This window comes from Nothobranchius furzeri, chromosome 18, assembly GCF_043380555.1.
Source record: "Nothobranchius furzeri strain GRZ-AD chromosome 18, NfurGRZ-RIMD1, whole genome shotgun sequence".
Lineage (NCBI taxonomy): Eukaryota > Metazoa > Chordata > Actinopteri > Cyprinodontiformes > Nothobranchiidae > Nothobranchius > Nothobranchius furzeri.
The window spans coordinates 27,091,548-27,113,101 of record NC_091758.1 but is presented as its reverse complement, the minus strand read 5'-3'; the positions used below and the strand labels follow the sequence as shown (position 1 = coordinate 27,113,101).

The 21,554-nt window shown below is 43.6% G+C and overlaps 2 protein-coding genes across 8 annotated transcripts; one reads left to right on the top strand and one right to left on the bottom strand.

Annotated features, from left to right (window-relative positions):
• Nucleotides 1–4,480: 4,480 nt before the first annotated feature.
• Nucleotides 4,481–13,936, bottom strand: kdm1a (lysine (K)-specific demethylase 1a). 4 transcript variants are annotated; one of them, XM_070546868.1, is made up of 22 exons: nucleotides 13,848–13,922; nucleotides 13,292–13,328; nucleotides 12,470–12,759; nucleotides 12,110–12,282; nucleotides 11,874–12,007; nucleotides 11,508–11,586; nucleotides 11,320–11,412; nucleotides 11,133–11,239; nucleotides 10,959–11,040; nucleotides 10,722–10,816; nucleotides 10,569–10,586; nucleotides 9,245–9,387; nucleotides 9,080–9,170; nucleotides 8,868–9,002; nucleotides 7,243–7,316; nucleotides 6,876–6,987; nucleotides 6,615–6,747; nucleotides 6,338–6,525; nucleotides 5,702–5,816; nucleotides 5,470–5,597; nucleotides 4,986–5,132; nucleotides 4,481–4,912 (listed from the first exon to the last, which is right to left on the bottom strand). In XM_070546868.1, the coding sequence occupies exons 2-22, from the start codon at nucleotides 13,319–13,321 to the stop codon at nucleotides 4,712–4,714; spliced, it is 2,568 nt and encodes an 855-aa protein (XP_070402969.1). In that variant the 5' UTR covers nucleotides 13,322–13,328; nucleotides 13,848–13,922; the 3' UTR covers nucleotides 4,481–4,711. The 4 variants fall into 4 exon arrangements, with proteins under 4 accessions (XP_070402969.1, XP_070402968.1, XP_070402970.1 ...); XM_070546867.1 differs by having other exon boundaries at nucleotides 13,277–13,328; nucleotides 13,848–13,910; XM_070546869.1 differs by lacking the exon at nucleotides 13,292–13,328 and having other exon boundaries at nucleotides 13,848–13,936.
• A 614-nt stretch (nucleotides 13,937–14,550) lies between these two features.
• Nucleotides 14,551–20,845, top strand: tmem30b (transmembrane protein 30B). Of its 4 annotated transcripts, none has more exons than XM_015969850.3 (8): nucleotides 14,551–14,638; nucleotides 15,102–15,301; nucleotides 15,417–15,524; nucleotides 15,647–15,754; nucleotides 15,836–15,923; nucleotides 15,999–16,136; nucleotides 16,236–16,442; nucleotides 20,170–20,845. In XM_015969850.3, the coding sequence occupies exons 2-8, from the start codon at nucleotides 15,113–15,115 to the stop codon at nucleotides 20,346–20,348; spliced, it is 1,017 nt and encodes a 338-aa protein (XP_015825336.1). In that variant the 5' UTR covers nucleotides 14,551–14,638; nucleotides 15,102–15,112; the 3' UTR covers nucleotides 20,349–20,845. The 4 variants fall into 4 exon arrangements, with proteins under 4 accessions (XP_015825336.1, XP_054597662.1, XP_015825335.1 ...); XM_054741687.2 differs by having other exon boundaries at nucleotides 14,615–14,632; XM_015969849.3 differs by having other exon boundaries at nucleotides 14,618–14,721.
• The last annotated feature ends 709 nt before the right edge of the window (nucleotides 20,846–21,554 follow it).

Below are 21,554 nucleotides of genomic sequence, written 5' to 3'. Positions count from 1 at the left end.
GATTTCTGCAGCAGTCGGAGCCCCATAGGACCGATTCAGCCATGGGCTGGATCCAGGAAGGAGCTCCGTGCGCCGCTCGTCTGACCATCCACCTGTAACATGTATCCGTCGCTTGATTCCACTTTGACACTTTACTCTTTATGCAAGCAGGAGATTCGGCTGTCCGGTCCTCTCTGAAGGAACCGGTGACCGGAACGGCCATCGTGGTTCTGTCACAGGTCAAAGGTGGTGACTAATAAGATTGTTTTTTTGGTGCAAATCTAAAATGTAACTCTCCACGAAAGCTTATTTAGATCTCATCCATGCCTTAAAGAGGTCGATTTTGCATCGTTTTCCTCCTGATTGTATTTGGTTTTGGTTTCTTCTGCTTTTCCCATTTGAAGCATTTTGATACGGAACATTGTAAAAGTCTATTTTCTTCCGAGGGAACGTTTCCTACTAAGATTCCAGAACGAGGTTCACTGAGATTTATTTTTAAAAGTCCTGCTATTGTGGATTTGGAGTTGGAGTGGATTCGTCACGGAGCAGAAACTCTCTTATTGTCAGTATTTTTGTTTTTTGTGTGTATAAAGAGGAAACAACTTCTCCCTTTAAACCAGTCCCAGATCCCCACCCCCCCATGAGCTCCTTGTTTTCTCATTTCCCAAAAGCGAAGCAGTGATGTTTTATTGGAGGGCCGGAGGCCCGTCACCAGATCTTGACAGGCAGCTCCCTGGGTAGCTGGAAGGTCAGGGGTCAGGGCTGCGTCTAATCTCGTCCTCTTCAGCTTGACTCAGGGTTTCTAAATACAGGAGCGCTTGGCAGAAGAGTCCACTTTGTGTTTAATTAAAACACACAAGGGGATGCACGTGCTCTTCTGGGGAGCAGAGCGGCCTCCTGCAGATCCTCGAGTTAGAAAATCCAGTTTGGGAGTTTCAGGAAGAGTCCACCTGTCAGAAAGTGCAGGTTTTACAGCGCTGTGGAGGTTTTCTCCCTCCTGGATCTCCAGGGGTTCAAAGCGGTGTGGCTTAAAAAAAGAGATTCGGGGCAAAGTTGAATCTCCATCCTTCACCGGTGCCTCCTTACAAGGCCCACATGCACACTAACCATACCAGACTGGAGGGCAACTGGGACTTCCATCATTACAGCTTCCTACAAAATTCATCCAAATTGGAATGTGCTGGAAAATAAGAGATCAGAATGGAAAAAAATGCATGAATTCTGGCAAAAAGTATTAAACACATCAGTTTTTGTAGTTATTATAGGTATAGTCGGAGGCACGGATCCAAACGGTGCAGCAAACAGGCGGCTGCGTCGTCTATAATCTGCACTTAGCCAGCACTTACGTTAAAACCAGAAACGCCCCGTACCCCTTTTTGAATATAAAGTGTCATTTTGAGGCCAAATCTAAGGATTTAGAGACAATTAAACAAATAGTTTCTGTATTAAACATATTTTGCAGCATGGTTCTGTGTTCCGTCTGTTTCTGCCTTCCAACGTTGTGCCAAAGTCATTCCCAGTATTCCCAGTTTACAGACGGACCATTTCTCTCTTTTCCTGTTGGGTTATTTTGTCTCTAAGATGCTGAAATAAAAGGGGATTTATTCACTTTGAGGGTTTTATTTTTTTTCCTGCGTAAAAATGTTTTTATTTGTTGAACAAAAGATGTCTTATTTTCAAATCTATATTGGTTAGGTTTTATTTAAGTCCTGTAATTTTGTAAAGTGGGCCTTATTTGCTGGGATATATTGAATATTTGTCCTCTTTTGATTAAAAGATTGCTGTTTTTTTAAATTTAATTTTTTTTTTATAATGTAAGGTAATGTACCGCTACACTCCTGGAGAGTTCTTGTGTTTGCAGAGGGAGAGAGTTCATTTCCATGCGATCGGATCGATTTGCCACACGTCCCTTTTTTAATTAGATTATTCTCTTTGAGGGTGGGTGGGTGCATTCTTCCTCCCAGAATCGTTGCTGCTCTCTTCTCCCTCATGCAGTCAGGGTTTGTTCTGTTTGTAAGCGCCGCCAAAGAAAGAAGCTTGCTGCCCCCCCACCCTCTACAAGTGTAAATATGTAAAACAAATATTCTAAATGAAAAGAGGATATTTTTACTTGGATCTAGTCTGGCCTCCTCCTCCTGTTCTCCATTCATCATTTGGACTATCAACCGTTTTAGTAAGGCGCCGTCAGAACACGGATCGTGTGATTGACGACGCCGTGTGTCAGTAAAACCAGGTGGACGGAGCGAGGAGGTTATTTTTTTTTTTTTTATCTTTTCTCCAACGTGCATGTTTTAACCCAACTGTGGCTGGCGCTCTCTGCATGCAGGCCTATTAAAACTGTACAGCAGACCATATGTATTCCAATAAAAATAAAAACCGACCTGTTTGTAACACTGAGTGTTAAAGACGATCATCTCTTTTATGATTTTTCTTCTCGCCAATCTCAGCAAGTTCTGATTTCACGGCCCGCTGAGGGTTTATGTGTGTGTGTTTGAGTGGTTCGAACTAGGAGAACAACAGCTGACAACGTGCAAAACCAGCAGGCAGGCAAATGAGGCAAATTGGTGGAGTTGAAAGAGGGGGAAAAAACCACAAGCTGCTGTGGAATGCTACGTCAGCACGTACGTACCTCTTTGGGACGACCAGCGACGTTTTAATCTGAAACGCTCCTGATTCTGCGTTCTGCTTGTTCTAACAGTTGACATTTAGTGGTTTCACGTCAGCTCAGGCGGCCTGGTGTTTCTATTTTACTCAGGATGAGAAGTTTTTACATTTGGGGATGCACCAATATAAAAAATTTAGGGCTAATATTGATAATATTGTCAGTATGAATCATATGAGTTTATATACAAACACGTTTATGTGCTCAAAAGAATTAAGTTAACTTCAAATCAAAAGATCCTAGATCCGAATGAACGAAATGTTCTAACTAAATACTTAGTTTTTTACATAGTTGAATGTGCCGACAACAAAATCACACAAAATATATCAATAGAAATAAAATGTATCAACCCATAGAGGTCTGGATTTGAACTCACTCAAAGGTAAAACGTAAAAACACTACAAGCTGATCCAACCTTGATGTAATGTCCTTAAAACAAGTCAAAATGAGGCTCAGTAGTATGTGCGGCCTCCCTAACGCCTGGGCGTGATCCTGATGAGGTGGTGGATGGTCTCTTGAAGGATCTCCTCCCAGATCTGGACTAAAGCATCCGCCAGCTCCTGGACAGTCTGGAACAATGTGGTGACCCTTGATGTGCTCAGTAAGATTCAGGTCTGGGGAACAATTTTCCTCTTGCAGAACTGCTGACACACTCCAGCCACATGAGATCTAGCCTTGTCTTGCATTTGGAGGAACCTGGACCTCCAGCATATGGTCTCACAAGGGGTCTGAGGATCTCATCTCGGTACCCAATGGCTGTCAGGCTACCACTGGTGAGCACATGTAGGGACAAGGGGCCCCCAAAGGAAATGCCACCCCACAAACCGGCCATGCTGGAGGACGTTGCAGGCAGACTCCAGACTCTGTCACATGTGTTCAGTGTGAACTTGATTTCATCTGTGAAGAGCACAGGGCACCAGTGCTGAATTTACCAATCCAGGTGTTCTCTGGCAAACGCCAAACACCTCATACCACCCTCACGGAGTCTGTTTCTGACCTTTTGAGCAGACACATGCACATGTGTGGCCTGCTAGAGGTCATCTTGCAGGGCTGTGGCAGTTCTCCTGTTCCTCCTTGCTCAAAGGTGGAAGCTGCAGTCCTGCTGCTGGGTTGTTGCCCTTCTGCAGCCAACCTACAGATCCTGGTAGTGCCTCCAAGCTCTGAACACTACGCTGACACACAGCAAACCTTCTGACTTGCATTGATGTGCCATCCAGAATGAGCTGCACTACCTGAGCCACTTGTGTGGGTTGTAGACTCATCCAATGCTACCAGTACAGTGAAATATCTAAACATCCAGCTCAGCTTCGAGGACTGATGTTACATCTAACATCTTTGGTCCTGAGGAAAGTGCAGCGCAGGGGGAGAACGGGGCCAGTGACGCTGAAGAATGCATCGAGCCTGGAAGTGCAGCTCCTCTGGAAAGCTTCTGGTTAACCAATTTAATCCCACATTCATCAGATCCTCCAACACTGCCAGAGACACCCCCCCCCCCCCCCATCGCTGCCTCTCACCGAAACCAAAGTGTGTGTGGAGTCGCTAAAGGGTCAGAGTCTACTGAACAGAAAACATCCAGCAGGCTTTTATCGAGTTCTAGAGAAATCAAGAACTTCAGAATCAAAAATGAATTTTTCTTTAATTAACAAAACATGACAAAAAAAAATCTTAACCTGCAACAAATCTTTCAACTGTACTTTTATTACAAACTTACATCCTACGCTATCTAGCAGAAGTTGCATTAAAGAGGCGATCAGCGACGGCTTTAAGGGAACCGAGAGGACCTCTAGTGTAGCAGAAGGAACGGTCTCCCTTCCAAAGGCAGAACGAGTTTCTGTGGAGTGAACGAGTCATTTGATGCTGATTCATTCATGTTTGGCTGAAAGTTTCATTCCCATGCCTTTTAACTTAAACTGAGAAAGAACATGTTAATGAAGTTTTGATGAGATTTAAACAGATTAATTAATCTAATCTGAACAAAATGCTTCAGTGAAAACAGTCAGTAGGCTAAAGTTCCTCCACATTCACACATGGCGCCAGTTTCAGATTGATGTTCTCTGTGATGCCCGCGTTTCAGACAGGAGCAGTGGGCGGGGCTTGAGGAGGGTTGCTTGTGGCCGTGGGAGTCGCTTGCCTCGGGAGGGTGTACATGGCTCCTAGGAACTGGTCGGCGATGCGGCCAGCCTCTCGGAGGCCGCTCAGCAGGGCGCCGTGGACCGTAGCTGGGTAGTTTCTGATGGTGTGCTCACCGGCGAAGAACAGACGAGGAACGGGCTGAGAAGGAAATGAGAACCGTTATAGTTAAGCCATCACTTTCCCATACTTTCCCAGATCCGCCTTCGCTCACCTGTGACGCTCCAGGTATTGCCGGGCCCGGCGTGATGGGCTGAGCCATGAGGTCGTAGTCGTTTCCAGAAGAACCTGCTGCGACATAGGAGTAGGAGCCCCTCGCCCAGGGGTCGGCACGCCAGCGAGAGACCACGGTTTCCTTTGGCTGCCATGACAACAAACAACGTTTAATTTCTGAGTTTCCATGATGAAGAGGAAAAGCTCCAGCTCCGGGCTGCATGATTGTTCTCCCGTTTGAAACCAGAAGCAAATGACTTCTAATGACGGGTGGTTTGGATGCGGTTTGCTGTGTGGTCGCTGGGAGCTGGCTTTGGAGCCCGATTCAGGAATGAATTCCACTTGAAACACAATTAAATAAGAAGGAATGCTGCGGGACATTACAGGACTGTTTCTAATGGATATGTTAAACGACCTCACAACGAAAACTTCTACACATCTGAGTGCCAGAGCCGTTGTTTTTGGTAGACGGTGTGTATACACACCTGGGGTACAGCGCTGCTTCCAAAGATTCCTTTAAGTATGGCGAGGCAGCGTCCAACAATGACATCATCGCTGATGTTCTCCATGATGCCCGCGGCTTCACCAGCCATCAGTGCGAGCAGGATCGGGGCTGAGAGTGGAGACGACACCATCTTTAGTCTTTTACTTTTGTGTATTTAAACATTAAAAACAGACGTATTAGAACTTTAACCCTATGATGCGTGACCGTGCTACCTTTATAGAGATTCCAGAAGAGGAAGAGCTCGCCCCGGCTTGCAGTGGTGGAGCCGACGTGACCAAACAGGTTCACGCTTGGATCCCAGAACACACGGTCAAAACACAGCACCACCTTGAAGAGAGAACCATAAGCTTGTATCCTGAATGATGAAGCTCCCTCTACTGGACAAATGGAGCAGCAGCAGCTAGATTGCATAATAATGCAGCACTCTTCTCTGTGCTGCAGCAGAGATCAGCTGTCCTGCTGCAGACGATGCTGAGCAGGGGAGAGGGAGGGAGTGATGCAGGAAACAAGGAGTCTCCAGCTCTACCTACTGACACAAAAACTCTGACCTGAGGATGAAAAGGATCTGATGTCCATGTTAAACTCAAGATTAATGCGTGAATTTAGACAAAAAGGAGGGAAACAGGAGCCTAGGGCGTTTGATCAAATAGCAAAACTAATTCTAGGTAATGAAGGTCAACAGAAAAAGGACACAGATCCTGAATCCAGCCCCAAAACAAAAAGAAATTTACTACCAGAGCTTTATTTAAAAAGTGATGAATCATTCTACAGAACTCAAGAGATCCAACTACCAACTACTGCAGCAGCTAAGCTACTCTAAACACGATTCAGTGTTTCTGATGACCAACCTTGTTGAGGTTCCCAAAGCCCATCCTCTGTATGGCTGACGTCTTCCACTCCGGCAGCGGGGGGACGAACTGGACCGCGGGCGGCTGCTGCTTCAGCACACCGAGGGGCAGCGTGCAGAGCACGGCGTCGCACTTATAAATAAAGGTCTGGGTGGTGGAGCGGGTGTTGACAGCTATCACCTCGCAGCCTGGAGCAGGAGCAGATCAAACATCTATCATCTTCACTCCTGATGCTAATCTCTCACCACTGTGGAAGCTGCGGGTTGGATTCCCGTACCGGATGCCGTGTATCGGACTTGTCTCACCGCCGTGTTCAGTTTGATGTCCAAACCTTCAGCCAGCGCCACAGGAACGCACGAGTAGCCGTTCCGTACAGTCAGGTGGCTGCCGGTAAACTCAAAGTCGTCATCCTGAAGAGACGAGGCATATGTCATTACCGGGTCACACTTGAGTTAGTGTTGGAGCCTGAACGGGGTGTGTGTGTGTGTGTGTGTGTGTGTGTGTGTGTGTGTGTGTGTGTGTGTGTGTGTGTGTGCACCTGATCCCAGTGCTTCAGAGACAGAGTGGAGAGGGGTGTAGCGTTGGCAAATTCCAAGTTGGCAAAGTGCCAGTCGAGAATCTGTCGATCCCGGGATGAGAGGTAGACATCGCTGTGGGAAAGGAAGAAGTTCACAACAGCAAGGAGACGGATCGCTACACACACAACCTCAGTTCATTCATCCAGCAGCAGCCTGATCATGACCCGACACGAACAAAACCCAAGCGTAACACTTCAGGGCACAACACCGGTAAATCAGTCGTTGCTAAGCGAGTCGGTTTAAAAAAAAAAAAAAAAACATGTAGCCAACTGTAATTCCTCCTCCCTCATGGGAGGATTTAAGGAGTTAATAAAAAGATGGCGTTACCTGGGTGGGTTGGCCTCCAGCTCCTGCAGCTTCTCCTCCAGCTTCACCTGCATCTCTGCCAACTCATCAAACTCCTGCAGGAAGACGAGGAGATTTAAATCTACTAGGGTTCATCCCTCACTAAAATTTGTATTATTTTCAAATATTTTATAAGGTGTGTGTGTGCGAGGTCAAAAATGAGAAGAGCAAGCAGCTTTAACGGACGGGGCTGACTGAACCTGTTCATCATTTCACCACAAGAGAACAAACCACAACCAGGAAAAAGACTAAAAAAAGGACAAAAATCTAAAACATACGGACTTAAACAGCTGTCTCCTTTAAGACGGAGTCTCATAAATCCACTTTGTGTAAACAGAGACTTAAATGTTCCTCTGAAGGTGTACACGCATACGTCTGCAGACATAAAGTCCATCAGAGCGTGAGTCGAAGCCTTCAAGTGGTTTCTCAGACAGCTCATGGATCCAGTTCAGATGCCAGCTGTGTTAAAACACACTAAAACATCTGCCTGAAACACGCACACACACACTTAAACACGAAGTCTGGCACATGTTTATCCCGATCAAGTTTGTAAAATACGTCTAAACGCTGTAATTCAGTCAGAAACCACGCTTGAGGTCAAAGCTTGGTGGCTACATTTGTGGTGATTTGCTAATCAACGATAGGAAGTTTTAGTTTAAACCACGGCTAATGACACACACACACACACACACACACACTGTAAACACAGTTACACTGATAGCCTTTAAACTGAGCGGCTCTGATTGGTGTGTGTGTGTGTGTGTGTGTGTGTGTGTGTGTGTGTGTGTGTGTGTGTGTGTGTGTGTGTGTGTGTGTGTGTGTGTGTGTGTGTGTGCGCGCGCCTCTTCGGTCAGATTTCAGTCGTTTTAGAGGTTCTAGCGCTTGAAATGAGTTAAGGTGGTTTCTGTAACCCCCAAATTCCACTACCTCCGCTCCGCTCCGGTCCGCCCCCGCCTTCCGCAGCCGCTCGCTTCCGAACTCAATTTTTACTGGTACCCGCTCTACAACGGCTCCGCTCCGGTGCGGAGACCTGAGGTGGGCAAACAAGCATGCGTGGGATTTTCGAGATCTTGCGATTCAGTCCGAGCAATAAACGCGGAAGTTAGATCCAAACACCCGTTGTGTGGGAGAAGCATCGAAATGAACTGTTTAATCTGCCCATCATTTGTGTTGAGAGATCAGCAGTGTTTGGATCAACAAAGTGTGACTACTTTGATAGTAGAAACTGTATTTATGGCTTACTTTTGTGCATTTAAAGTTCAGCCGCCATTGATAGTTGTTAAAAGTTGTTAAATCTGTGCAAATGAAACAAAAAACGCCTTTTGTTTATCGATTTATTGTGAAAAACGGAAGCTGTGCTTGCTCCTTTTCCTGTTGGGTCGTTGTGATTTCTGTCCATTTACTGCGGAGGTGCTCCGGCGTCCGGCAAAAATAGGATCGATTCTATTTTTGCCGGACGCCGGAACAGAGGGCGGCGCACGGCGCCGCACTGTCGGAGCACGGCCGCAGTAGTGGAATTGCTCTGATTGACTACAACGGGACCGATTTTGCTCCGGCGTTCGTGTCGGAGCGGAGCGGAGGTAGTGGAATTTGGGGGTAAGGCTCACCTTGCAGAGCGCGGTGAGGTCGCGGTGCTTGCTCTTCACCAGGAACTCAGCTGTGATGTCTCTTGGTGGCTTCACCTCACTGGCCTCTTTATACTGCTGATGGAGCTCTTTAACGCGCTCCCTGGTGGACACCAGCTGAAAGACGGAGGATCATGTCAACGCAGACGAAACGATTAACTCTAAGGCTCTGGACAATGCCAACGTGCAGTCACCTTGTTGAGATGATCCTTGAGTTCTTCCTGAGTCTTCACGATCTTCTTCCAGTGTTCGATCTGCTCGTCTTTGACGTGCTTCTCCTGCAGCCTGAGCACAGATCAGGTCGGTCAGACTTGACAATGCGGCGTCTTTTAAATCTGCGTTCGGGTCGCCGTACTTACTGAATGACCACCTCCAGGGCCTGGCCCAGAGAGACGGGTTTGTTGTTGAGGAAGTTGAAGTCCAGCTGGTGGCTGAGGTAAGACGTGGCTTCCAGCAGACGGTTGAACTCCTGCTCCACCATCTCATCTTTCTCTTTCGGGACCTGAACGCACAGACGACCATAAAAGAATCAGAAAGACGGACTCGACATGCTGAATGAACCAACTATAACTAACAGCTACATTATGATGCAAGTCCTGCACCTACTTACGTATTTACTGTCTTTAGAATAAGTAAAACCACCTACAAATACCAGTCACCATTAAAGCGGTCGTCCTCTAACCTGTCGAGGATAGCTCTATGTACGATCTCAGTAAAATGATTAGTTATGACCACACTAATAAACCAGAGTGGAAGTAACGGGGAACACCCTGGAGCTGTCTTTACCCATGCAGAATTAGCGTGTTGGAGCACTTTTCACCTTTCTGGATCCACATCCCTCCATAAAAAACACAAATGAGACTTTATTCTAACCTGACAATCACGTTTTCATTTAAAAAAAATGTTTCAATCTCCAAAGAAAAACAAACATATAAATAAACATATGGTAAAAACGAGGGTTTAAAAATGTTTGTGTTTTGGTTGTGGTTCAAGACGACGTATACTTCTGCTCACGTAATGAAAGACGAGCTGCTTTATCAAACTGCTGCTATTTCCATATTTAGCATCACTAATCTCATCACAGTTGCCATATTTAGCTCTGTTGTTGTTACCTGTAACAAAACGAAGCCAAAACTGACATTTTCTTAGTCCACAAGCTCAGACACGTGTTGCAAACAGACTGTGTGAGAGCCCCGCCCCCTGGTCACATGACGCTCAGACGCTGCTCACAAAAAACCACATCATTCTACGTAAATAAGTGAATTTAATAGTGATAATTTAAGATAATGTTGGCATGAAATCCATTTTTAACAAAGGAGCTGCTTTACTGCAGCAGTGATCTACTTGGTCCCTTTCTGACTAGCTGTTAGCGTGTCAATCCCAGAGCTTAAAACTGTTTCTCTAGACTGAGGTCATTCAGATTTACAGATAAAATAACAGGAAATATGGTCGATGGTTCCAACATCTTTCACTGCAAACCTCGTCTCTAGTGGCATCTAGTTGCCCTGATGTTAACAGATGTTTTAGAACACCTGTTTAAAAAATAATCCACTTCACTGCTCAATATTTATATTTTCTCCATGTAAATTTTTCTCCGACTCCTACATGGATGAACAAAGATGATAAAAATGGATGGAGCTAATCATTAAAATGAGGAACAAATGTAAATAAACATATACATACACTAGTGCACCGTTCACCCTTTGGCAGTTCACCACAGATGAACATGGAGAGATAAAAATGGGAGAAGAGGGGGGGGGGGGGGGAGAGAAATGGGACATATTGAGTAAACAACTTGAACCTCATCTGCAAATGGATGGAGATGGTTCTACTCACAGCCTGGCCGTTAGCTTCGTACAGCGGACACTTCTGTTTAATCTTAGCCAGCTCCATGTTGACCTGCTTACTGACCACGGCCATGGGATTCCCTCCTGACCAACACAGGACAGCCATATAGAGTTAACTCCCTCTACAGGACAGCTCATGTAACCACAGAGGAATCACTAACCAGCCTTCACCCACACTGGAGACACTTTTGAAGAACATTTCTGAGTGAAGGTGAATAATTCTTACCCAGACCCGTCACGACCATAGCTCCCAGATCTGCCACATAATTTCCTTTCCTAAACGTGGCCACTCTGCCTCCCACTCGGTCCTGCAGGCAAACAGAACAATAATGTCTTCAATTCCTAAAAACAAAATAATCTCAGTTAATCTGGGTTTTAACAACAGTTCATTCTAACCTACCCTGGCTTCCAGGACTGTAACATCCATCCCAAAGCTCTGCAGCTGCCTGGCTGCACCCAGACCAGACACGCCTCCACCGATCACTATCACCTTCCCAGTTTTCTTAGCTGCAACAAGCATGAATGACATCAGCTGGTGCGCTGCTTCTTCATCAAACCTAATATTTTGTGTAATCACACAAACTTACTGGGTAGAGGCTTGACTCTTTTGTAAACACCAAAGTTAATGAGGCCGTGTCGTTCTAAGTAGCTGTGTATCCTGTGAACCAGCACAGCGTCACCTAAAAAGGGAAAAAAAAAAAAAAAAAAACACTCAATACAATTCTTAGAATAAACAGATTAAAGCAGCAGATGACGTTTTAATTAAATATCCTACTGTTGTACGGAGCTTCAAGCTGTTGTGCTGTAGCCTCAAAGGTTAGCTGAATTTTAGGGTTATCCAGCCACAGTTGGATCTGGATAGGATTAGAGATGTAAACACATTTAACCCTTCCACTGTCTTATCTGGTGACCTCGCCAGGAGAGTTGACCATTGAGCAGGATTGATGGTTTATCCCTTGAGGTCCACAAAGCAGGGGTGATGTTGTGCTCTGCCATGTGGACCTCAAGAGATAAGCCATCAATCCTGCTCACTGGTCACCTTTCCTGGCGAGGTCACCCGATAAGACAGTGGAAGGGTTAAAAACAGCAACCCTGTGTTTTTCTGTTTCGAAATGAAGAACACATGAACGCTGGTACATACCGTACGGTTCCTGATGTACAGGAAGACCTTTTGAGTCTGCTGGGGACCACTGATGATGTCAGGGAAGCAAGCAGCCTCCTGAGACGTCATCCTGTCGTGAGGAAGGCGGCTCTGGAAAGCAGCTCCTTCCAGACCTGCAAATCAAAACACATACTTCTACACCCTGAACAAAGCAAGGTTTAGCTTTAACAAGTGATTTAAAAGCTAAAAACTCTTTTTCCAAGTGTCCCTCTCACCCGAAGGCTCTTCGGGTTCACTGTCATTTTCTTCTTCAGGTGGCGGAGGAGGAGGAGGAGGGAGGACCTGCTTCCTTTCCTTCTCCGCCTTGGCATTCCTTTCCTCCTCCGAGTAGTATTCATCCTCCGATAGATTGGCCAGGCTTTCGTCCATCTCGCGGTACTCCACCTGCAACATTAGGCACAATAAAAGCACCAATAAAACCAGGATTCATGATGCCCCGGGATTTCTTTAGCCGCAGTCCTGCAAAAGACATCACAACACATCAGTGTGAACCAAATAAAACATTTATAAGAAAAGTTAAAAAAAAAAACTAAATCCATCTCGCCAAAAACTTGTAGAAATCTAAAATGTTTACCTTTTGCCGCTTGCGCCGACTCGTTCTACGGACTTCAGCTGAGTCCGGGTCCACCCCCCCAGGACCTGACTGGTGGGGAAAAGGAGCTCCACCAGGTTCCCCGCTAGGGGATGACCTGTCCTTCTTCTTTGCATCTACAGCCCCTGATGCTGAAGCTAACGGACCGGTCTGAGCATCAGAAACCAGAGCCCTTTCACCTACTGCTGCTCCAACAGAGGATGAGGATGAGGAAGATGAGCCAGCATCTGATTTCTTGCTAGACAGCATTATGGAAGATGTTGGAGGCCTCTCCTGAATCGAATTAAACCAGGCAGATTATTAGCACAACTGTACTGAAAAAAATGTGAAATGATGAAAAAATGTTGGAATATTAATGTATTTTTAAAAAAAAACTACTTAAAAAACTACATTATTTGATGTAAAATGACAGTATGGGTTGAGTACCAGGAACAACAAAAATCTTTATTTACAGCACTAAACAGAAACAGAAATTTCATGGGGGGATGAGAATTTGCAAAGGAAATAAAACTATTTTTTACTATCAGGAATTATGTCAGCGTGTCACATGTCTGCCAACAACTACTCACAATTAAACACAATCCTGTCAAATGACACTTATTTGCATGAGGATGAACTGAGTTTGTTTAGCAAGATATCCCCAGTCTGGGGCTTGCTGCAGTAAAAGCATCCTAGCTAGCTGGGAGAGATGCATAAAACACATCAGATCTGATCATTAGGTGATGGACAGAACATTAACTAAGCATGAGAGAGGTGGTTTTATGACATGGATGCTTCGATGTACAGTAACCTTGTCTTGTTTTACCCATTTCTCCGTACACCTGGTTATATCCATTCAAACACTAAGAAACGAAGACAGAACCAGAGATATGATTAAACAAACTCAACAAATGTTTTGGCCTCTTGGCATTGGATTAATCTTAACTTACAGCCCGATTTAATGTTAGAAATCGGCAGTCTGTGGCTCACGTTTTAGAAATATAAATGTTAGCTAAGAGCATGTAAAAGAAAAAAAACCTGACGGGTTGGTGTGCGACAAAGCTAGCGGTAGAAGCTAGAAGTATGTGGTTTGTTGTTAAATGCATGCTTCACACCACACATAAAAACAAACACCGCAATCGCAAAACCATTCGTAGCACAAACAAAACCCTCCATCCGTTTAAAATCCGTTTAATAACAGTCGACCATGCTGTTAGCTAACGCTAACAATAAGCTGTAGCTAGCACGGGAACAGGTGCGCCGGTTTAGCAGCGAAAGAGGTATATAATGATGGACTTGTAGCTAAATAAAAGGAGTATTTTCCTTAAATCTAGAAGAACGGCGATGGAGATAAGGAAAAATACGGAAAATACTGATAATACCTCTCAAACCCCCGCAGACGTCAACACAAAGACGACACAGTTGCAGACCATCGATGAAAGAACCCCTCTCTGATTGGTCAGTGGGAAAGTTACGCAAAGCCATTTAGCGATATGATTGGTTGAATCTTACAAACCTGGGAACAAACCGGTGTAATGCCGAAAAAGTAAACCCAGTAGAACGGGAAAGGCATTTTAAGGCGCCCAGCTTTTCTATTAACAAATAGGATTAAAAAAATGTCAAAGTGTAATTTAAGCTTTTAATTTTTAGTGAATATTTTAAATGCAATCTTGAAATTTTTTAAAATTTGCTTTAAGTGATGGTTTTAATTTGTCCGTGGGGTGCTTGCAGGCAGTCCAGCATGCCATAAACACGAGCTACAACCAGGTTACATCATAGACGTCAAAACAGCATATCCTTTTATAAATATGTTATAAATAAGAGTGAGAAATAAGATGCTATTTGTAACCTTTAACTTTCACTGAACTTATTTTTTTAGCAAAACAGCATCTGAGTCCTCTCCACCCGGGGGGGGGGGGGGGGTTGTGTAAGGGTCCCTTTTGAGGCACAACACCCAATTGTTCCTCGTTTTCTTTTAGTTTGCGTTTAAACGTATTTAAAGTAAACATTTGTATTTTGTTTAGAATATAGCGCCTCAAATTAGTTGTGATTATTTGCTGCCAGCTGTTTGGGAGTTCCCGTGATTGTTTTTCCGCTGTAAAGAAATTTGATCTGATTGACCCTGACGTCAGCCTGAAACAACAGGAAGAGGAGGTGAGGCAGTCAGGTAAAGGTGAGCTGCTAGATCGCACCCATCCAGGAAAGACTGTTGGTGTTTTGTTGACTCTCTTTGATTTAAATTTGGCAAGGCTGTGTGTAAGTAACCACATTTGTGTGATCATTAACTCAATTATTACCTTAATGAACCAAAAATTGACTGAAAGTCAGATACTGAGTTTCACTCTTAATTAACCCAGGTGTTTGCTACGTGTTAAATTACCACAGTGTTTGTCTCGAATTTAAATCCTACAATGGGTGGAGTTTATTAACCGATCGGCTTGGTGAAACTTGTTGATTTACATTAAACATAAAGTAAAAGTCAGGCTATAAAATAAAAGAGTAGTCTATTTCATTGAAGTACTGGGAAAAAAACTCACTCATATATTTTTCTGGTCAGTGTATTTGTAAAACAACCGTATCGGTGTAAACTAAAAGCAACAACAGATTTTGGAGCTAACAAGGATTAATTCTGACAGAACCAAAGACAATGGTGAAGGAAGAGGAAGACTCATCCAACCGGCCTGACAACACCGCCTTCACCCAGCAGAGGCTTCCAGCATGGCAGCCCATTCTTTCTGCAGGGATCGTGATCCCAGGGTTTGTCCTCATTGGCCTGGCGTTCATCGGCATCGGCGTGGGTCTGTTTCTCACTTCACGGGACATTCAGGTGTTGGAGGTAGGACAGCAACATTCAAAAGCACACATAGTTTCTGAGAATGAAAATATTTGAGATGTCCTAGAAGGTTTGTTTCTGATGATTGATGAGACTGTGTTTGGTCTTTCTGGCATAGATGGATTACACTGGGGCTGACGGGAGTTCACCCTGCAGCGTTTGCTATAACCTAGCAGATAAAAACTGTGTTTGCACCATGAGCTTCTCTATTGACTCTCTGATTAAGGTTGAAACAGTTATTCACCATTGGTCAAATTAAACCCAAACCGTTTTTTAAATAATCTTCAAATGCATTCTTTGTGTGTGTGTGTGTGTGTGTGTGTGTAATCCTGTTCGGCTCAACCACAGGGACCTGTTTTCTTTTATTACGGCTTGACCAACTATTTCCAGAACCAACGGAGGTACGGCGTCTCCAGAGATGACAAACAGCTGTATGGAGACACGAGTAATTTCGCAGTAAGATAACCCCAAATGCAAGATAAAATGCACATCCTTTCTTACAAACCTTAATCTTAAAACTGTTTCTCTCTTCCCAAGTCTCCCAACAGCGAATGTGCACCCTATCAGTACATCTCCAACGTTCCAATTGTGCCATGTGGCTCGGTAGCAAACAGCATGTTCAATGGTACACGCTGGAAAAATGAACCATTTAAGGTGAAAAGCTGCATGAAGTGCTTATTTTATTTTATTTTCTTCAAAGATACCTTTGAGCTGTTTAAGAACGTCAATGGCCAGTCATTGCCGGTGCCTCTAGACGGTAAAGGGATCGCTTGGTGGACGGACTACAACGTAAAGTTCCAAAATCCGAATGTCACGCCTCTAATTAACGCCTTCAATGGTTGCGACTTCATTATATTTTCCCCTATTGGGTCATAATTTGTTATAATGTTTTTTTGAAAATTGTAAATGGAGCCTTTCCTTTGTTTTTTTTTTTTAGGGACTGTCCGGCCCCCGTTTTGGTCAAAGAACGTTTACGAGCTGGACACAACCGACGCATCAAACAACGGTTTTATCAATCAAGACTTCCTGGTCTGGATGAGGAGAGCAGCCCTGCCAGATTTTCGAAAGCTGTATCGACGGATCACAGATGGGGACTACTCAGCGGGTCTACCAGCAGGAAACTACAGCCTTAAAATTCACTACAGTATCCTTACAGATATTTTACAGATTTATGAAGGTGTTTAAAGGTGACTGAAGTAGGAATGACCTCCCGTGGTCAAATTTGGGTAGCTGACGTCCGTGTTAAAAAACAAATGAGTCTCTCTGACCCAATTCTCACCTCTGAAGTGCACTTGGAGGAAGTGTGCAGTAACCCCTACTACCTACGCCGATGCTTCCAATGTGCGTTAGGGTTAAGCTTTTGAGTGCGCAGTACACAAGTGTGCAAATAATTGCCAAATTGGGAAGGTGAGCATTGAGTAATCGACCGCAATCCATCCTGGTTGCTGTTTGTGCTACCTTTTTAAAAGATCTTTATTAAATGATAATGACCCACACTTGTGTAGCGCCTTTCAGAGTCAAAGGACTCCAAAGCACTCTACACTACAGTGTATCATTCATTCATTCACTGGTGGTGATGAGCTACGATGTAGCCACAGCTGCCCTGGGGCAAACTGACAGAGGCGGGGGCGCCACCGGTCCCTCTGACCACCACCAGCAGGCAAGGTGGGTTACACGTCTTGCCCACGGACACAACAGCAGAATTCTCCGTCTGGATCTGGAATCGAACCTGCAACCTTCCGATTACCGGACAACCCGCTCAACCAGCTGAGCTACTGCTGCCCCTTAACAACTTTAAAACAAGCAATTATTTGACTAAATTTACATTCATTGCCATCCACATTAAATCTTAGTCTAAAATATTCAGAGCATGGATAAATATCTTTAATTGTCTTAGAATTAACTTTGTTCATTTGAAAACGCATATTTACAGAAGAAGGCGTTCAAGCCATTGCTCCGCCGCCTTCTCAAAATTCCCATGGATTAATGGATTGTAGGTCATACCCTTCGCCGAAGTGGGCATCGATGTGGACTTCAGCTAAGTGCAGATCAAGTGTGCAAAAGGGTGTGTCAACTTCCACACTTGAGAAGGACACCCAACACACTCGACTGACAGCTCCATGAGGGAGACACACACACACACACACGAGACGTTTTGCTCTCTGACTTCTCCGTCTCCCGGAGAGCGTTGCCAAGCAATTCCCTGCCAGGACAACAGAGGGCGTAGCGCTGTTCTGGGGTATCCTGTCATGTATCCAGTACTACTGTGTTTATATTGTGTTTTTGTATTTGAGAGACTTAACGCAGATAAAATTTGTCCCTCATCCTCCTCTTCATACACTCGCCACATCTAAACCCACGTTTCCCATCATTTTCATCCTCGAGTAAAACGCTTGCTGTGTTATCTTTTTACTCCTCCACTCACGGGTGAATAAAGCTTTGATATTTTTTAGTTTTCCCACGAGGTATTCTTCAAGCTGCTCCGTGTCTGCCGGCTAGATATCTTCGGCTTTCCTTATGTTTTTGAGGGGGCAATGGCGGCGCTGTAGATGATGGTGGCTGTTGATGCCAGCGCTGCAGCGTTAGCTCGGTGCAGCCTTGGGAACCCAGCGGGCTTACAGATGGTAAACAAAGACAGTGTCCCTCTTTGGCCTTTTTAAAAAGAGAAAATCGGACAACCCCTCCAGCTTTCTGAGATTGAAATCTGCTAAAGTAACTTTCCTTCCAGCATGATTGAGACATTAGCTCAGTGGTCTAGTGGTAGTGTCCACCCTGAGACTGGGAGATCAGGGTTCAAGTCCTGGTCGGGTCGACCCAATGCCTCCTTGATTTACACTCAGCTTTGGGGGGGGTTAAACCACCAAATGGTTCCCGAGCACGATTGTGTCTGCAGCTCACCGCCCCCCCCAGGGGATGGGTCAAATGTGGAGAACAAATTTTGCACACACATCGGTGTGTGTTGCAACTAATGGGACTTTGATTTTAATTGCTGTTTTGTGATTATTTCACTGTAAATTCTTACTTATTGTACCTGTAAATAGAAATGATCAGCTTCATCCCTAAACTATTGGGTCAGATGAATACCAAAGCTCTAAGAGTTTCATGAATGAGGCTTCACGGTCCAGCCACAGAGCAGCCTCGGCTCGTGTGACTGGTTAGGTTGGTTCAGTCTTTTAAATGATTTGAACACAACGACTTAGGAGCTTTTACAGGAGCAGCAAGACATGCAAATCTTCTGTCATAGGAAAACAAGATAAGCAAATGATGGTCTTCATCTACCCAGAAAGAAACTATGTAAATGAGACTCGACTGCATTTTTAAGCTTTGCACTTTTGACTAGATATTTTGATATATTTAACAGAAGGATCTAAAAGTGCTTATAGAAAGATCATTTGTCTGTGCATTTTGCACGTTGTGCAAGTTAAATAATATTTGCTACAATACCAGTTTGTGAATGCACAAAGGTTTAGTTTTAATATAAAATCAAATCAAATTTTATTTGTAGAGCACTTTTCATAATAATCAGCACAAAGTGCTTTATGTAAAAAAAAAAACGCATCAAAATTCCACAGCCAGTTCAAACTCCTTGCACACACCTTAACCCTCGCCCCCTTCACTGCACACCAGGCAGCACAATCAAGTTTGTTAAAGTTGAAAAGTTAAAGGTAAAAAAATGCTGTGAAAAAATGAGCTAAAAATTGTTCAAATATATCAATGAAAAGCTAAGTTCAAAAGGTAGGTCTTGAACCTCTTTTAAAAAAACATAAGTACTTGCAGCAGCTCCGAGGCTCTCCGGCAGACTGTTCCACAGACGAGGGCCATATAGTGGGAAAATGATGCTTCGCTGTAAGTTTTGGTTCTACCTTTTGGTTTGACTGAAATGCCAGTACTGGAGGACCTCAGGGAACACGGGTTCATAATTTAAAAGGTCGGCTAAATGGGAAGGTCCAAGACCATGGAGACATTTATAAACTAAGAAAAGAACCTTAAAATCAATCCTAAAATGTACAGGAAGCCAATGCAGCGATTTTAAAATGGGTGTAAAATGTTCCTGCCCTCTGGTCCTGGTCAGCACACGTGCTGCTGAATTCTGGAGTAAGTGTAAGTTCCAAATACTCTTTTGGGGTTGACCAGAGAGCAGGGCATCACAATAATCAAATCTACTTAAAATATAAGCATGTATTAACACCTCTGCTGGCGAGAGAGAGAGAAATGGGCGGACTCTGGTTATGTTTTTATAGCCTGACCTGCTAGATTCTTCCTCTGTTGAATTCTGCACAGAGAAAGAATTAAACAGAGGAGTCTGGCAAGCCAGGCTAATATTTTTAGGTGATAAAATCCTATTTTGGTTATAGTTTTGGTATATGGAATAAAATTAAGCTCAGAGTCAAAGAGGGCACCCAGATTTCTCACTCAGTGAGAAGGTTTGAAATTGTGTAGTTCTGCAAAAAGGATCTCTCGCTTGTTTGCAGGACCGACGATTAAAACTTCAGTTTTGTCCGGGTTGAGCTGTAAAAAGTTTTGTCATCCATGACTTTATATCTAAAATACAGTTTAAAAGTAAATTTACTGGTTTGATGTCATCAGGGGACACTGCAATGTGAAGCTGTGTGTCATCAGCATAGCTGTGAAAATCAATACCTTGTCTCCTGGTGATGTCTCCAAGTGGCAGCATGTAGCTTAAAAAGTGTTGGGCCTAAAATCGGTCCTTGGGGAACCCCACACTTAATTTCATGGGTTCCTGAGGATTAGGTATCCATACTTATGAAAAAGCTTTGATCTGTGAGATAGGAGTAAATGGGACGGTAAAAGAATGTTTACACAATCCATGCTTTAGTGGTCTTTGCAAAGCCTTAACATTTGTCCCTCAGACTATCCTGTGAATGGTTTTGGTGGGAAAAAGAAGGTGGTGTTCAGCAATGTCAGTTGGATGGGTGGAAAGAACGAGTTCCTGGGCATCGCCTACCTTGTGATTGGATCCCTGTGTGTCGTCATGTCCGTAGTTATGCTCATCGTCTACGCGAAGTTCAAGTTCCCTGAAGACAACTGAGTGTTTGTTTAGGGATGGGTGTTATTAGAGGATTCCCAGTCTTTTTTTTTTCTTTCTTTCATAAAGAGGATTAGGTTGGTGCTCACACATATTGTCTTAGGTACTGATCTGAATAAGCTAGGCATTCATTTTATTGTGCGTATTTTACCACTGGAGCTTTTACGACATCTATATTATTCAACTTGTCTGCCGTATGTCTTAGAAAAGTGTAAAAATAACAGTAAAGTTGGGGAATTTTTGTTTTTAAAATTTTTGTCCATTTACATGGAATGACTTTGAAAGGTCAATCAAGTTAAAGCCATATTTTACATATGAAGCCATTGACGCTGGTCAGACTGTTACCTTTTAATTGTAACTTTCTGTACATTTTGTAAATATGCAAATTCCAACTCAGGGATACGGTTTGTGTTTATTTAAAGCATTTTAATGTTTGAAATTTGAGTTTTTACTTTATGATGTAGATATTTCTTGAATTAAACATCAAAGCTATTGTTTCATTTCTGTTGGTGAATTCTGGAAACTTGGTCAAAGGTGTGATTTTGAAAGTGGACGATCTTTACTCTGTATTTTCTGATTCCGTTTGAGTTTTCTCCTAAGTTTGTAAATTGAAGACATTCTGAATTAACTCATCCTTAAATGATCAGACAGCGCCAAGGTTTTGAACATCATCTGGGATATGTGGGTTGGGTGGGGGATAAAGCAGACTTAATTTTCCCTTTTCCTTAATTAATTAGGATTAAAACATATCAAAGAAATTTATAAAATTTGAAAAAACTTATTTTTGTGTACTTAAATTTTACGTTTCACTGATGATCATTATTTCACAGTAGCTTATAGCAAACAGGTGGCTGTACAAGTGGTCGTTGATTTAATCTTTAACACAGATAATTAAGATTTTTTGAGTTTTAGTAGCTCTGGCTTTCCCGTTATTTCGACTCACTATGCTGTTAACTCCAAGTTAAAATTGAAGTAATTTTTCAGAGGTTAGTTTTATTTTGAAAGAATGTATAGGAAGTGCTGATGAGTTATGCCTTGTTTAGCTTTATGACTTCTCCCTGTAGTAACCGCTTCTTTACAGCAGAGGGCGGAAAAATCTTAATTTTTGAAAGCTAGATGCTAAACTAAAGAATTGAGTTTTCGTGGTGTTTCCATCCAGTTATCCTAAATGCAAACATAAAAACCCTTAGACAGAAAATGTTAAATGGA